Source organism: Tachypleus tridentatus, chromosome 6 (genome assembly GCF_004210375.1).
Source record: "Tachypleus tridentatus isolate NWPU-2018 chromosome 6, ASM421037v1, whole genome shotgun sequence".
NCBI lineage: Eukaryota > Metazoa > Arthropoda > Merostomata > Xiphosura > Limulidae > Tachypleus > Tachypleus tridentatus.
Window position 1 is genome coordinate 37399584 of NC_134830.1, and position 15175 is coordinate 37414758.

The 15175-nt window shown below is 33.2% G+C and overlaps 2 protein-coding genes across 2 annotated transcripts in view; one reads left to right on the forward strand and one right to left on the reverse strand.

Annotated features, from left to right (window-relative positions):
- The window catches only part of LOC143252264 (uncharacterized), a 260355-nt gene that overhangs the window by 126597 nt on the left and 118583 nt on the right, over positions 1–15175 (reverse strand). The gene's annotated exons all lie outside the window — the stretch shown is intronic.
- LOC143254443 (dehydrogenase/reductase SDR family member 7-like) lies at positions 428–14282 on the forward strand. The gene is made up of 4 exons (XM_076509630.1): positions 428–510; positions 10381–10439; positions 11841–11947; positions 14082–14282. Exons 1-4 carry the CDS (start codon positions 428–430, stop codon positions 14280–14282), a joined length of 450 nt encoding a protein of 149 aa, XP_076365745.1.

The window sequence follows — 15175 nt, forward strand, 5'->3', positions numbered from 1 at the left end:
TTAATTTGCATTTATTTATATGTTTATTATTGTAGATTTAATTTCTTGAATTTATTATTAATATTTCACTCGTCTATTTGCTCTACCATTAAGTGCTATTATTTATAAATTATTCCAATTTTCTAGGCACTAATTCTTACATGCATATTTTGTAAGCTATGTTTTCTTCTAAGTTATTCTTTTTTTCTATTTTTAATAATTTACACAAATACATACACAATGTTACTTCACATTATGGGTTATATTGTTTGAAAAGTGTACCAGTTCACTTCTTGAATACTGGATTATAGTCTATATATAGTACAGACTTCGTAGTGATAGCAACAGAGCAGACAAACTTAGCTGTGGTGTCAGTGAGTTTATTCCAGTAAATGCCAACATAGCCTGGTATCCACAAAAACTGGATAGAAATGGAAGACAAAGAAAAATGGGTCAGTCAGGCTTGAATACTAATGAGAACAGGTTGAGAACTCACATGAAGTGTTCTAGTGCCAGTAGAGAGCCAAGAGAGTCAGTATAAATAGTACAATTGGTGTACAGCATAGCCTTTTTATGCTAGAGGGCATGAGAAATGGCATACAGCTCAGCAGTGAACACAGAATCGGTAGAGGGGATTGTATATACAACTACTGAACCACAATCAACCCTGGCAGAGATCACAGTCACCTGATTTTGAACTCATCCTTATAAATAGGAATGGAAGGATTGTTTGGAAGATGATCAACAAACATAAGACAGAACTTCCAATTGGGAATCACTGCTTTCCTCAGATGACTCAAAGAAAAGTCACAGGTGGGGATAAGCCATGGCGGGGTCGATTGACCAGTGGAGAGAGCAATGTTATCTAAGAACAGACTCAATTCAGCCATCTATGCTTGGACACAAAGACCAAATGGAAAATATGGCAGACCACCTATTCTGAAAAAACACTGCACAACAAGGAAGAAAGACACAATCCCAGAGGGGATACTGTGGTGTGGATCAAAGTTTTTCAGAATAAAGTAAAGAAAGTTAAAAGCAACAGAGATGAAGAGGAGGTTTGTGAGACTTGGTGTACAAACTCTGAACTGGAGAAGTGTGAAAAATCGCCTGTGCAGAGCTGAAGCCATAAGTGGTGAATGGGGTCCAACAATTTTAAAGCTGAGGACTTGGCAGAACCATAGGCCAGTTTGTAATGAATGAGGTATAACTCCAAGAACAAACCACCTCCGAGATCTGTAATAGCCAGCTCTTAAGATGGGGGAAAAAATACATTTTCCTCACCTGAAAATGTATTTCCAATAGATATATCTCTACATATACAATAGTTATTTCTCATGTACCCACTGTTGAGATCTTGCACACACAATTAATCTTGAACTATGCTCCAACTAAATCACATTTTAATGTGAACTTTACTAATACATGATATAATCATCTGGTGGAAATAACCATCCACCAATAAAAGAGCAACATAAGATCCATCCACAGTAGATCCCCATCAACACTTGCATTCAGTATTAACTTCATTCATAGATGAGACAGGAATAACGTGAACCAATAATGCCGAGAAAAAGTTGGAAAGGTGTTCAGTGAAGTATGTATCTGAAACACATTCTCAAGTAAGGAAAATACTATCTTCTGAAACAATATAATTAATTCTTTTCACACAGTAGCCAGAATTCTACATTCAAACAATAGAGAGGCCTATGCAAAGGAGTAAACCTAAATGAGTTCCCTTCTTTTAAGGCAACAGAAAGTAAAAGTCCATGGAACATTACACCTACTACTCAGGGTATACTATGATAGAAGGGCAACACTCATGGGATAGTGCTTTCTTCTAAGACAGGGTTTACTTTTTTCTGTTTTTTACTTGTTTTGAATTTTGCGCAAACCTACAAATCTCACACATGAATTGGAAAAACGACCACATTGTGTATGACTTCATCGCAGTGGAAAGACCAAAGTCACTTTTTCAACTCTAACTCGTCAGATTTCTCAAGTATGTTCGAGCAAGAGATTTGTCAATTGTATGAGAAATATAGGCTAGATTTTTAGTTGTTTGATGACTCACTTAGCAATGTTCTATGAATAGAATTGAAAGTAGCTTGTGTGTATTCACGTGTTAGTTATTTTAAACACCTAAGCTCAATCAAAGTCTTACACATGAATAAATACAGAATGTATTTTATTCGGAAGAATACTAGATTCTTTCTAGTATGAGCATTATTGGTTTCTTAACATATTAATTGGTTAAACGTTGGTTTCGTATTTGTATGAATTTCTTGTGTTTGTGTGTATACTGACTTTTTTACAACACGAATGCTGATTCCATTAGTTCGTTTATATGCTTTACTTTTAAGATAATTTTAGTAAAATCTTTATATTTGTATGATTTTAGAAACCAAGAAGTGTCAATCGATTTCGTGTGATTTGAAACACTTTACAACGTATTCAATCATAAATTCTACATCTTTATTTAATCAACAACATATTACAGTGAATTACAATAACTTCACCAGTCATTTTGACTTATATGTCTGCCATGGATTGATTTTTCAAAGATGAATTGTTTGTTTCTCAATTAATTGCCATCTCTTTCATTGTCCAGAAGAAAAAGTATTTATATAAAAAACGCTCACAAACGGCCACACATGGCCAGGTGGCACTCGACTCGCAATCCCATCGTCGTGGGTTCAAATCCCCTTCATACCAAACATGCTTACCTCTACAGCCGTAGGGACGTTATAATGTGTCGGAGAATCTCATTATTCGTTGATAGAAGAGTAGTGGAAATATATTTCGCATTGAAATATTGTTAGCAATCAAGTAAAAAATGTTTCGTTTGAATTTCGGGCAAAGCTGCACGAGTGCTATATGCAATAACCATCCCTAATTTAGCAGTGCACCACTAGAACGAAGGAAGCTAGTCATCAACACCCATCGTCATCTATAAGGATACTCTTTTACCAAAAATATGGGATTGATCGCACGTTATAACATCCTCACCGCTGAAAGTACGTGCATGTTAGGTGTGACGGGGATTTGAATCCGAGATTCGCAGATTGTGATTGTGAAAATACATTACTCTGTGAAATTTTTGATTTATGGTGTATTTCTGTGCAAGTGTTTTCAGAAAAGTAAACGGTTAGTGTCTCTTAAATAGGAGGTCCGACGGAAACATAGCTGCAGATAAATTAGTTTTTGTCCCTCTGTAGTTCACCAAATAGAAGGGGTGCTTTCAGAAAATACAACAAAGAATCGTTTTTATTAACACACAAACTTAGTTCAAAACAGAGCTCAAGAAAGAAAATTGTTTGTAATGAGTGTGTGCAACTGGTAAGAGAGAGAAAATACATAAAGAAAAAATTATATGTTCTCTCTTACTTGTTCAGTATTAATTTATCTGTAAGCTGAAAGTATAGTTAAAAATGAAAATATAACCTTTGCAGTAAAATTATAATATAAAGCAAATATTTAAAAACAAATAACCTGACAAAATGTTTACAATTTTGTCAAAAGCTTAAATTAAAAGTTAAAAATTAAAGTTCCAAAATCTAAATCTAATTTGGATAACTCTTAACAACATCTGCTTTAATCGGCTTGTCATCATTTTGTGAAGGTACTCTTAACTGACTGACACCACAATCAGTTAAACACAGTGAAAAGTAGGAAATATGAAAAAAATTGTAATTCACTAATTAAAATATGGGCCTGGCATGGCCTAGCGAGTTAAGGCGTGCGCTTCGCAATTTGAGGGTTGCGGGTTCGCGCCCGAGTCATACCAAACATGCTCGCCCTCCCATCCGTGGGGGCGTTATAATGTGACGGTCAATCCCACTTTTCGTTGGTAAAAGAGTAGACCAATGTTGGCGGTGGTGATGATGACTAGCTGCCTTCCCTCTGGTCTTACACTGCTAAATTAGGGACGGCTAGCACAGATACCTCTCGAGTAACTTTGTGCGACATTCCAAAACAAACTAATTAAAATATATGTCTCATCAAATATTGAGAAGTAGAATATTGCAAAGACACATTCACATGTAAACATTTTACAAATTTTAAAATTTTGTAGCATACAAAAGCTCATGTTAAACTATGGTGAACATTAAATTTCTGTAAAAAATATATAACAATATAAAGTTTGAATCATTTATTTTCAATATTATGTACAATGTGAATGCGTAGATAGCGGTAATATATAATAATTTACTTGCTTAACTTTTGTTTTCATAAACCTATTTTCCATATTGATTACTTCTTCCTTTAATAAATCCTTCAGTCAGACAGAGTTTTCTATGATACATTCAGATACAAGCGTTATCTGTTTCAACGAACACAATAAGTCAAAAAGTGTATTTAAATTTGACGTTCTACCTGCATGTTTTCAAAAACGAAAGTCTATCAAGATGATCATTGATCTCGGATGTTAAACACGCGCTTCGTGCCACGAATAAGTTGAAAGACACAGATCAAACCTGTAGACTATATGTAGTTAGTAACAAACAAATTCCATACAAAGAGGTAACAGCAGTAACTGCAATTTACATAGATCATTTAAATTTACTGCCTTACAAATCTAAACATGAAAATAAGTGTCACTTTCAGAACAGATCATCTGACACAAAGAAACACTGATATTATACTTACTGAAACATTGAATTGTATCCGTTAGTTATATTTTCTGAGTCTATCGAAATTACAACATAACATAATTAAATTGAACTTCGAAAGATTATTTGTTATGGTTTATAAATTATATAAAATCTTACGTACTTAGTTGAAATGAACATAATTTGTATGATATCTAATCCAATAAGATTATAAATTATGATGCTTTGTACCAGAAGTTTTCCTGAGTATATATGATATCATAGTGGGCTATGATCAAACTTTGAATTTCATATCTTACGTTTCCATAAATTTTGAAAATAATCATTTGGTTTATAATTAAATATCTTTTCACGATTACGCTCATTTGTAGAATTGATACGTTTAAGCAGAAGATACAGAAATATCTAATTTGTTTGGTTCAGGCGAATACAAAGACAGATTTTTCTTTTCTTGCCATGAGTTGTTATGCATCAGTGATATGATAAAATAGCCCATCTGTTTTCTATGAGTGACCACATAACGAGATCCTAGCAAAAGCACTTTTCATGTTGGACAGTCTTAAACTTTTGTTTATGGAACGTCAAGTGGGTGGTAAATGCTGGCATTTTATATAATAGTAAAGTTAAAGAGTAATTTGTTCATTTATTATATTTAATTGCAGTAAAATAAGCGTGCTTTTCAATACAATCAAAATATGTAAATTGAATTATTGGTTACAATAACTCGTTCTCTAAGTAATGGGTAATATAAATGTCATAATAATTGACAATTTCACATTCCATTGGTAAGAAGCAGCCCAGGAGTTAGCACTGGGCAATACTGGGAAACTATTCCCACCCCCTGGTCTTGAATGTTCAAATTACAGATAGGTGGCAAGAGAAAGCAAATACAACTAATTATACTGTTTGGTTTGTTATATACTGTTATGCAGAATGTATAATAAGTTATATGACCCGACGAGTGGATATGTTAAGTATCTGGTTAATTATTTTCTCTTTGAGGTATTATGATGAAATTACGTAAGAAATATGAATGTAAACAGTGTTTTAATATCTATTAATATTTTTGTTATGTACTTATTACTAAGAAAAGTTCGAAAACGTTTTGGATATTTTTAAAAACGGTTAGAAATATTTTTGTTGACAATTATGTTTCTGTAACTTGACTGATGAACATTCAATGTCATAGTGTGTTTGTTTGAATATGAGCACAAAGCTGCTCTATTGATGGGCGTCTTGGTTAATTCGCCATCTGTTGATTGATATGTATATTGGAAAATACTTAACACTAACAATTTAAATATTATTACTGGGTATATTTTGAGCAACGGCTTACCTATTGTTAATCACTTGGGTCTTGATTTTGAAAACACACATCTAAAGAGGTGGTGAAGAGTTTTGGTATGCATGTTTTCCACGGGTATCGAAACCCAGTTTTTAGACATATCTTGTCCTACATATCGCTGTGATAGTTAATGACTAAAAGTATTCAATATCAGTGAAAACAAGAAAAAAAAATTTAAAAGTGATTTTTTTATAATTGTGTTATTACTGTCGTGGGTGAGTAGAATATATTCTTTTATATTTGATAATTTAATTTGCTTATATTATTTTAGTTAAAAGTTTAACATTTTTTTCACTACATCTCAGTGAAAAACTAATGTAATATATAGCCTTTGATTTTATTTCAGAATGTAACTATTATTTTCAGAGCAGAGTAAATACAAAAACAAAATAAGAAGAAAATATTTTTATAGAACACGTTGTTTGCTATTAAGCACAAAGTACAAAAAGGGTGAGTTATACTTTTCTTACTATGGGTATCGAAACCCGTTTTCTAGTGGTATAAGTCCGCGGACGTGCCACTGTGTCAGTGGAAAGCTATTAAACATGTTCATCCTTGGTATCTTATAACATGATGACCAATACCACATTCCATTGGAAAATAGCAGCCCAAAAGCTAGCGGTACGCAGTGCAGACAAGCTGTCTTCCTTCTGGTGTTGGATGTTTAAGTTACTGATAGGTGGCGTGGATAGCACCCGAGTGTTTTTGCACGAATTTCAACAAATAAACTAAATTTCTGACAATTTCAACAAGAATTGTAAAATAACACAGAAGATAGCCCTAGAGTAGCTTTGTGCGAAATTCAAAACAATCAACCCAATTGCTTATGCCTAAAGTAAATGGAAAAAGACCTATTTTTTCTTCAGACTTTGCTTTTGTGACCTGGGAGCGTATAACGAAAACATGATGGGAGACTATATTTGGAGACTGATACATGAAAGCGATTTATATTACGGTTGCAAATCTCGAAAAACTACTAACTTCTAAACATTTGTGTTCATTTTTATATAACTTTAGTATAAATACATGTAAATCTTGATTCATATTTGTTGTTTTATTCAGATCTTATGTAAATGTAAATGTTCAAATTTGCCCATTTTTACATAGAAAATAGGTTAATTTCTAAATTTCATTATCCAGGTCACAAAAGTAAAGTTTGAAGGGAATAATGGTCATTTTCCGTACTTTGACAACATAAGCAATTAAAAAATAACACATACCCACCAGGAACAAAATTAGTGTTACATAGTGTTGTCCATTCACAGTAGCGATACATAAACAGATAACTATGCCTTCATTACAACTTTACATTCACTCTGTTTTGACATAGTTTGGCTTCGATTCATCTCACAGACTGCTCTAAACACCTTTTTATCCTTTACTACTGGTTACCTTGGTGTTTGAGTACATGATTAACTCACATAAGGAAACAGACTAACTGGGACAGTTTTAAACATTTTACCAGTTTTATTGGGGTAAAAAATATAGAGCTAAAACTTGGAACGTCCCTTGACCCTTGATAAACATCATATCGACTACAAAATGTCTCTTGTGTGGTTTTTTCCACACATTCCTCTTAATTTGTCTATTGTAGATTTATGTAGCAAGCGTCAAAAATGGAATTTCAAAAAAAAGATAGTTCTGTTAGGAGACAAATTTGGGTAATATTTATCACAAATTTTAAACCAAATAATTAAGCTTGGTAGTTAGTTTTCCAAAAATTAGGCTTTGCATTACTTCAATGAAAAAATTAGTTGAAATAATTAAATCAATACGCGTAATATCAAAACAGGTAAAATATATAGTTGGGTCAATCATTTGGGAAGCAATTTCCTTGGTGGCAGTTTGATGGGTGGAATCTATAAAATATTACAGAAATCTAAAAGTGGATAGTAAGTCATAACATTTGACTGTGCCTAAACACAGCAATACGTATGACAAGTTCACCACACTTACATGATATTATTTGAAAATAAAACGTTTCACAAGACAAATTTGTCAATACATCAATTACAGTGGAAGCATTGGAAAGGAAAACCTTGGTGAAGCTAGTACGGTATCAAAGATTCTTTGTTCATTAACTGGTAATATTATATGTATTAACTGAATGTTATCAACACTGTTCTCGTTTAATGATATCACCTATGACACTGACAGTGTAAGAAATACTACGTGTGTAAATGTCAACAGATTAAATATATTTAGATCAATGTAATTAACCTAAAATTAAAAGAAATTCTATTTACACAGTACATATCAATATATGTAGAGTTTTATATTACTTAACCGTCTACACGGGGAGTCACCTTTGAAAAACTGGATCAAGTATGCGAAACCATAAATACTGGGACTGAATGAACAGGATATTCAAGAAGTTTATTTTATTTATGCACGTTTCTCTTTGAAGCTGTAACACTTAACTAACGCGACTAGTGTTGTAACTTAAAATGATCATACAAGTGTGAACCTTTACCCTGTTCACAACAGCAGGCAGCCACCCATGTGACTGACGTCGTTTTGCGTCAAAAGAAGTATTTTTACCGAACGATGCAAAGAAGAATTTTATGCACAGTGAGCAACAGTATTCGTAGTCTGTCGGTCACATGGATGCTGAATGGATATGGTTAATCTGTATTATTATATTACTGTTTGTGGTCTTGTGGTTTAGGTGGTTTTATTTTCGTGCAGATGGAGATCTAACACTCTTGAGGGCTGAAAGATATGGAAGGCCACCAGGTAATGTTATTCATAATGAGGAGAAACCCACTTGAAGTAAAAATGTATTCTCAAGACGGTTGGTGAAGATTTAAAAAGGTCGGAATGTTGTTATTTTATTTTGAATTAAAGTTGTAATTCCCATACCAGCCGTCTTGAGAATACAGGTAAGATTTTAATAACGTTTTCAGATGGGGCAGTAATGTTGTTGGGATTGTAATGTTACTTTTACTATATAATAGCACAGAAGCTGAAGGTCCCCAGGTAAGGGTTTAACATTTGAAACTGTGCTTAAAAGACGATGTAATGAAGTCCTCAGAGTTGTGTGATTACTTTTAGTATATAATTGTTCAGAATTAGAAGGTCACAAGATAAGGTTCTAACGTTGACAAACTATGCCTATATAATAAGTAACAGCGTAATAAAGCCATTGGTATTGTGTTGTTAATTTTACAATGTCACTGTGCACATGGTGAAAATAACAATTATGATAAGGAAGCCTGGAAATATAGTATATTGGTTTACATGTTCATTTATAAAGTGTTTATGCGAAACGTATCTAGTTTGTTTTCTAATTCACAACAATCGTCTTGATAGCAATAAACATTACAATTTTTTTTCGTAATGAAGATATCATACAAAGAATATAGTTTTACACAGTCAGACACACAACACGAAAAATAGCGCTAGACAACAGGTGCAGATAGACTTGTTGCTTTGGTCCATGAAACGCAAAACCCACTCACTCTTTAACATAAATTATGATAAAAACATTTTCCGTTGAGAAAGATCTACCTTTTATTTTTCTTCATACCTAATAAGGCAGATACAAAACACAAAATGGATCGTAGATTAAATTCACTTCAAGCATATTTTTCACCATTACTTTTAAAATGTTTCAGGACAACGCTAAAAAAGGTTATCGGAAAACCCACTTTGTTATTACAGTAAGTTTCTGACTTATAAAGTATTGCTAATATTCTAAGAAAGAGCTTTTCCTATCATATAAATGCCGACATCTTTACTCTAACCTTATGAAAAGGTAAATCGGGAAATCCTATCTCAACAACGATCATTGTGTATCTGTTTTCATCTTATTATGAGAACACGTATTATACCAGCATGATATTGGATACATTACCAGACATCAGTTTTTGTAGTTAATTGGAAGTTTTTTGTCTACCTCTAAGATTTCAGCAGATAGGTCATTCCACCTGTTTGTGAGATCAGCATTATCCTATTCGTTCAGATAGAAATTCAAAGTACTTCAGTGTTATCTGTCTTGAGTGTCCCAATTTTTACCATTAAGTTCAATACTATTGCTGACCAATGTTTTTCAACAATTGAAAACAGGCTTAATATGATAACTTTCACAGTTTCTGTCCATTTAGAAATGTGAGATACACTGAAAAAAATTTCAAAATAAATTTAGAAAATTGCGTTAATGAATTGTTGCAAACAGTTTCTGAACGAGACAGAGAGACACAAACCACTATATATATATGTTTTAATATGGTCAGATTTGCCAAAGTGCTTTTGTCATCCACGCCAGCTGATTATTCCTAAAGGTAAACTTCAAAGTTAATGTTAGTAAATGCTGAAGTGAAGATATATTGATTTATATGACTTTTTATTAGCTGAGTTACGTGGTAAAGTTGCATGGATCACAGGGGCTTCTTGTGGAATTGGAGAAGCATTAGCTTACGAGCTGGCCAAATATTGAGTCAGACTAGCTTTGTCTGGAAGAAATGTAGACAAGTTGGAGGCCGTGAAGATAGAGTGTATAGGTTAGTATTATCAAAATAAAAAAAACAACTACATTCTTAAAACAGAGACTGGTGTTAAAAAGACGTAAATAACATCTTTGTTTATCTATAGCAATCTCTTTTCCATCAGATATTAAAGAAATTGACCAGTTGTGAATTTTCTTGACACGTGAAAACATACTGTCTTTACATATACAAACTAATAAACTAAAAGCCTAGAATATAACTATAGTGATGCATTAATGTAAAATTTACTGCAAATACTATGGATTATTATTTGTGATGAAAAAGTTAAGTAGGTGTAACTTTAAAATAATTTGTGGCATCGCGATGGGAAGTAATCGCTTCCTTTTACTTAAAAGAGAGAGAAACAAATAGTGAAATTAAAACATAAATATGTAATACGTGAGCACGTAAACCGCCATCATCAGATACGAAAACAATAAACAACAAAACTGTTTAATAAATAATTCATGGAAACAAGAGTGTCATTTTAAAAAGGTTAAAATACCATAAACTGCATTTCGAATTGTTGGAGATTTAACACCAGAAACAGAATTTCCCATTCTGACAGTTAGAGAAGAGAACCAACATTGTTAGTCACTGAAAGGTCTGGTACTAAAACCAGCATTTTGAGTTACTGATGGTTGTAGCGAAAGAAACAGCATCACTAATTAGTGACGGTTATAGTACCATAATCAAAACTTTTAGTTATTAACAGTTATAGCATCAGAACCAACACTTTTAGTTATTGAAAGTTGTAGCACCAGAACCAACACTTTTAGTTATTCACAGTTGTTGCACCAGAACCAATACTTTTAGTTACTAACAATTATAGAAACAGAACAAGCACTTTTAGTTGTTGACGGTTATTACACTATTTATCAATTAATATAGCGGAGGGTCTGGATAGTCTTATGTAATATATTTCCTTATTTTAAAATTGTTTTGTTTCTGATATGATTGCTTATTTTGGACTAATAAACTTTGATATTAAGACTAGAATATTTTGTAAGTATTGAAAATGAAATGGCAAATTGTTACGTTTCTATAACTTAGAAAATTGCAAAATGTCTAGCACTTATTTATGCACATTCAATTTGTTTCCGATGAGGTACTATTGAATATTTTGTTTTAAAGCTGTCTGACTGCCTTTCTTAAAAGTTAATGGATTGTTTGTTTTTGTGGAGAGGGGTTAATACTTTGTGGTTGACCACTCACTACCTTATATTTTGTTTTTAATCTGTAATTGCACTGTGAAAAAAGTTGAATAATAGAATTTTGCTTGCAAAGATAGAACAGCTTCGGAGAACTATTTGACACAACGATCTAGCCCTGTGAAATAAGTACTTTTAAAACAAAGTCGTAGATAATTGATAAGCCCAGGTTTTCATGCACCTAAATTAATTTTTCCATTTTAAGTCCGAGGTTCGTTAAAAGATGATGACGTCCTTCTAGTGCCCTTTGACATTACGGACTTTTCCAAACACTCGGAATGCTTTCAGAAAGTTGTTGGACACTTCAAAAAGGTATGTAAGTGCAATACATACATTAAATTTTCAAAGACTGAGATTTATGTAAGGCGGTTTTGTGTTTTACATTTTCGAGCAATTTGTCTTTAAGCATTGTAGTAAATAATTTTTCAATTTTAAATGCCTCCCATATCTTTGTATATATAAACTAAAACTGGCTAAGGCTTAATAGCGTTTGACATAATTTTCATTTTCAAAATCGTAAACTTGTGGTATTTGTAAACAAATTCATAAAATTTTATAGAGACATAAATGAGCTTATTGACATTGTGGTTCCCAAAACAACTACCTCTTATTACCAATATGTATATCCAACCATTTCTGCCTCAACCACACTTGAAGATAGTTCTTTCCGAAAGTAATCCACTTTGTGTAAAAGGTAATAATGTTTAAAGTGCAAACGATACATACGCTGCCTGAACATTTACTTATGACTCCTTGTCTTATTGTTTCCACCGCTAAACACAAAAAGTTGATTTATTTATATCATCAGTACCCTTAATAATTTTAAACACTTCGGTCAAATCCTTCCTTTTTCCAGAGTAAAAAAAGGTTAGATATTTCAGTCTCCCTTCATATGACAATCCTATCATCCTCGTGACGCTTCTGTGAACCTTTCTCCTACAATTCAATGTTCTTCTTGAGGAAGGGAGCCCAATCAGTACACAGTAGTATAAACGAGGCCTCACAATTGATGTATACAGTTAATAATAATTTGTTTGTTTGTTTTGCGCTAGCCATTCCTAATTTAGCAGTGTAAGACTAGAGGGAAAACATGTAGTCATCACCACCAACCCTCAACTTTTGGACTACTCTCTTACAAACGAATAAGGGGATTTACCGTCACATTATAACTTGCTCACGACTGTAAGAGCGAGCATGCTTAATGTGACAGGGATTCGAACCCGCGACTTTCAGCTTACGAGTCGAACGCCTGGTGATGCCGTAAAGTAAATCATTAGTGTGAAGTATCAACATTCTGTCCTGTAAAGTGTAAGTAAGAAACTGGACTTTACACATATATTCATCATATATTTTTCTAATAAAGATTTCAGAAAAAAGAGCAGTTGGAGATGATTAAAGTAATAAGAAGCAAAACAACTCGTGGATTTCTTTTTGTGTAAAATAACGAAGTTTTAAAACAATTTACAAGTGTATATATTTATTTAAAATTGACAAAACTGTCAGTACCGTCTCCAAATAAATTCTTTAGAGCAATTCTTACTGTTTCACTCACTCTGTTTTCTATCTACATTTGAAACTAGATTTTGAGAAATAACACTTTAAATTATAATTCGTATCAAAGAATAAAAAATCCTGTACAACAAAGTAAGACAGAAGAATCACATTCCTTCTACATTCACAAACGTATTGAAGAAGCCTAAATTAGTTAATATATCCGTTTTTGTTCATCTGAATGATGTACCATTAACTGTAACACTGACACTCAATATTCCTTTTACTAACATTAAAATTTTCTCTCTATGATATCTTGTGAAGGTAACCACTTCAATAACAAAGAAAACGTATACTCTTAAATAATTTAAAGTTGTTCAATAAATAACATTTTTTCCGCTTACACTTTATATTTACACAATTCGATCAATTCAGTTCAAGTTGAAACATACCCCTTCCCGGGAAGTCTTTGCTATGTTTTTAAAATTATAAAAGAGAAAAATCTGAACTTTGAACTTTGAACTGTCTTCTGATTCTACTATCTTTGAAATTTAACAATTAGTAAGTGGCGAAGTTCCAAAGTTATATTAAATTTCGCGTTGTTGTTTTTTCTTGTAAAAAGCGGTACTTGTCGTCACTGTTTAGAAGATTATAAGTTCAAGAAATATCCCGAAATGCAGGAAGGTCAGATGTTACTTTTTATTTTTTACAGAAGCAAACTTAGCCTTTCTGTTTTGTTTGTTTGTTTTTTTCCGTTTATTACACTGATCTGTCGTTATACGTGAATGTAAAATACTAAAATATTAACTTTCTGGGAAAATCTATGTGCGACTTCCAATCTTTAGTACACTGGGATAGGTGTATCGGACATGAAAGCAAACAAGTTGATATTGTAAAGTGTATTCACATGTAAACAACAAATCTTTACAATGGTTTTCGTTCTTCTAAATTGTAGCTAGACATTTTGGTGAACAATGCAGGACGTTCTCAAAGGACTACATTTGATGGAATCTTCACAGAAGTAGACTATCAGATCTTTGGCACGAATGTCTTCTCTCATGTATCTTTAACAAGGGTTGTCCTACCTCATTTCCTGTCAAACGGAGACGGCCATGTTATGGTGAACAGCAGTGTCGCTGGCAAATGTGGTGAGTGACTCCTGTACGTTTTCTTTCGAATCATTGTCAAAAACGTAAAATAAAATTTTAGAAATGTGACGACCATCGAAATCTATGTAAGTGAATGAAAGTTTTTTTTGCATGAGATGTGTACAGTTTTGTATAACGTCACAGACGTATTTTAGATAAACGACTCTTGTGCATTTATCGTGGTATTAAACGTAGTTTGGTTTGGTGAGTTCCGAATTTCGAGCAAAGCTACACGAGGGCTGTCTGCTCTAGCTGTCTCTAATTTTGCAGAGTAAGACTTGAGGAGAGGCAGATAGTCATCACTACCCACCGCCAACTATCTTACCAACGAATAGTGTGATTGACCGTAATATTATAAAGTCCCATGGTTGTTTGATATGAAGAGGATTCGAACCCATAACCCTCCATATTTTAGCTTCAATTCTGGCATTAATCTTCACAATCAATTCTTTTCATAGCAGCTAACCTTCAGATCAAATAAATCCATTCTGTTAATATAAGTACTAGAAAAGCATAAATCTGAAAAACATTGGCAGCCAAATTAGCATCTTTATTGCAACGGATTTTTTTAATAATACAAGAGAATTCTAATCGACGACACCGAAGTCTACAAACCCACTTGTTTCAGGTTTAGTTACGTTTGTTTTTGAATTTCGCGCAAAGACACACAAGGACAATCTGCCCTAGCCGTCCCTAATTTAGCAGTGTGAGATTAGAGGGAAGGCAGCAAATCACCTCCCATCGTGAACTCTTGGACTACGCTTTTACCAGAAAATAGTGGGATTGACCGGCACATAACAATGACCCCACGGTTGAAAGGACGAACATTTTTGGTGTGACGGGGTTTCGAACCACAACCTTCACCAGGTTATTTTTAAAAATTAGTATAGTTTATATCTTG

Excerpts from the sequence above, each read along its gene's own strand:
- LOC143254443 (XM_076509630.1), top strand. The coding sequence starts at position 428 with ATGGGTCAGTCAGGCTTGAATACTAATGAGAACAGGTTGAGAACTCAC. Across the intron at positions 511-10,380 it reads GCCAGTAGAGAGCCAAGAGA|ACTAGCTTTGTCTGGAAGAA; the intron begins GTCAGTATAAAT and ends ATATTGAGTCAG. Across the intron at positions 10,440-11,840 it reads CGTGAAGATAGAGTGTATAG|TCCGAGGTTCGTTAAAAGAT; the intron begins GTTAGTATTATC and ends TTCCATTTTAAG.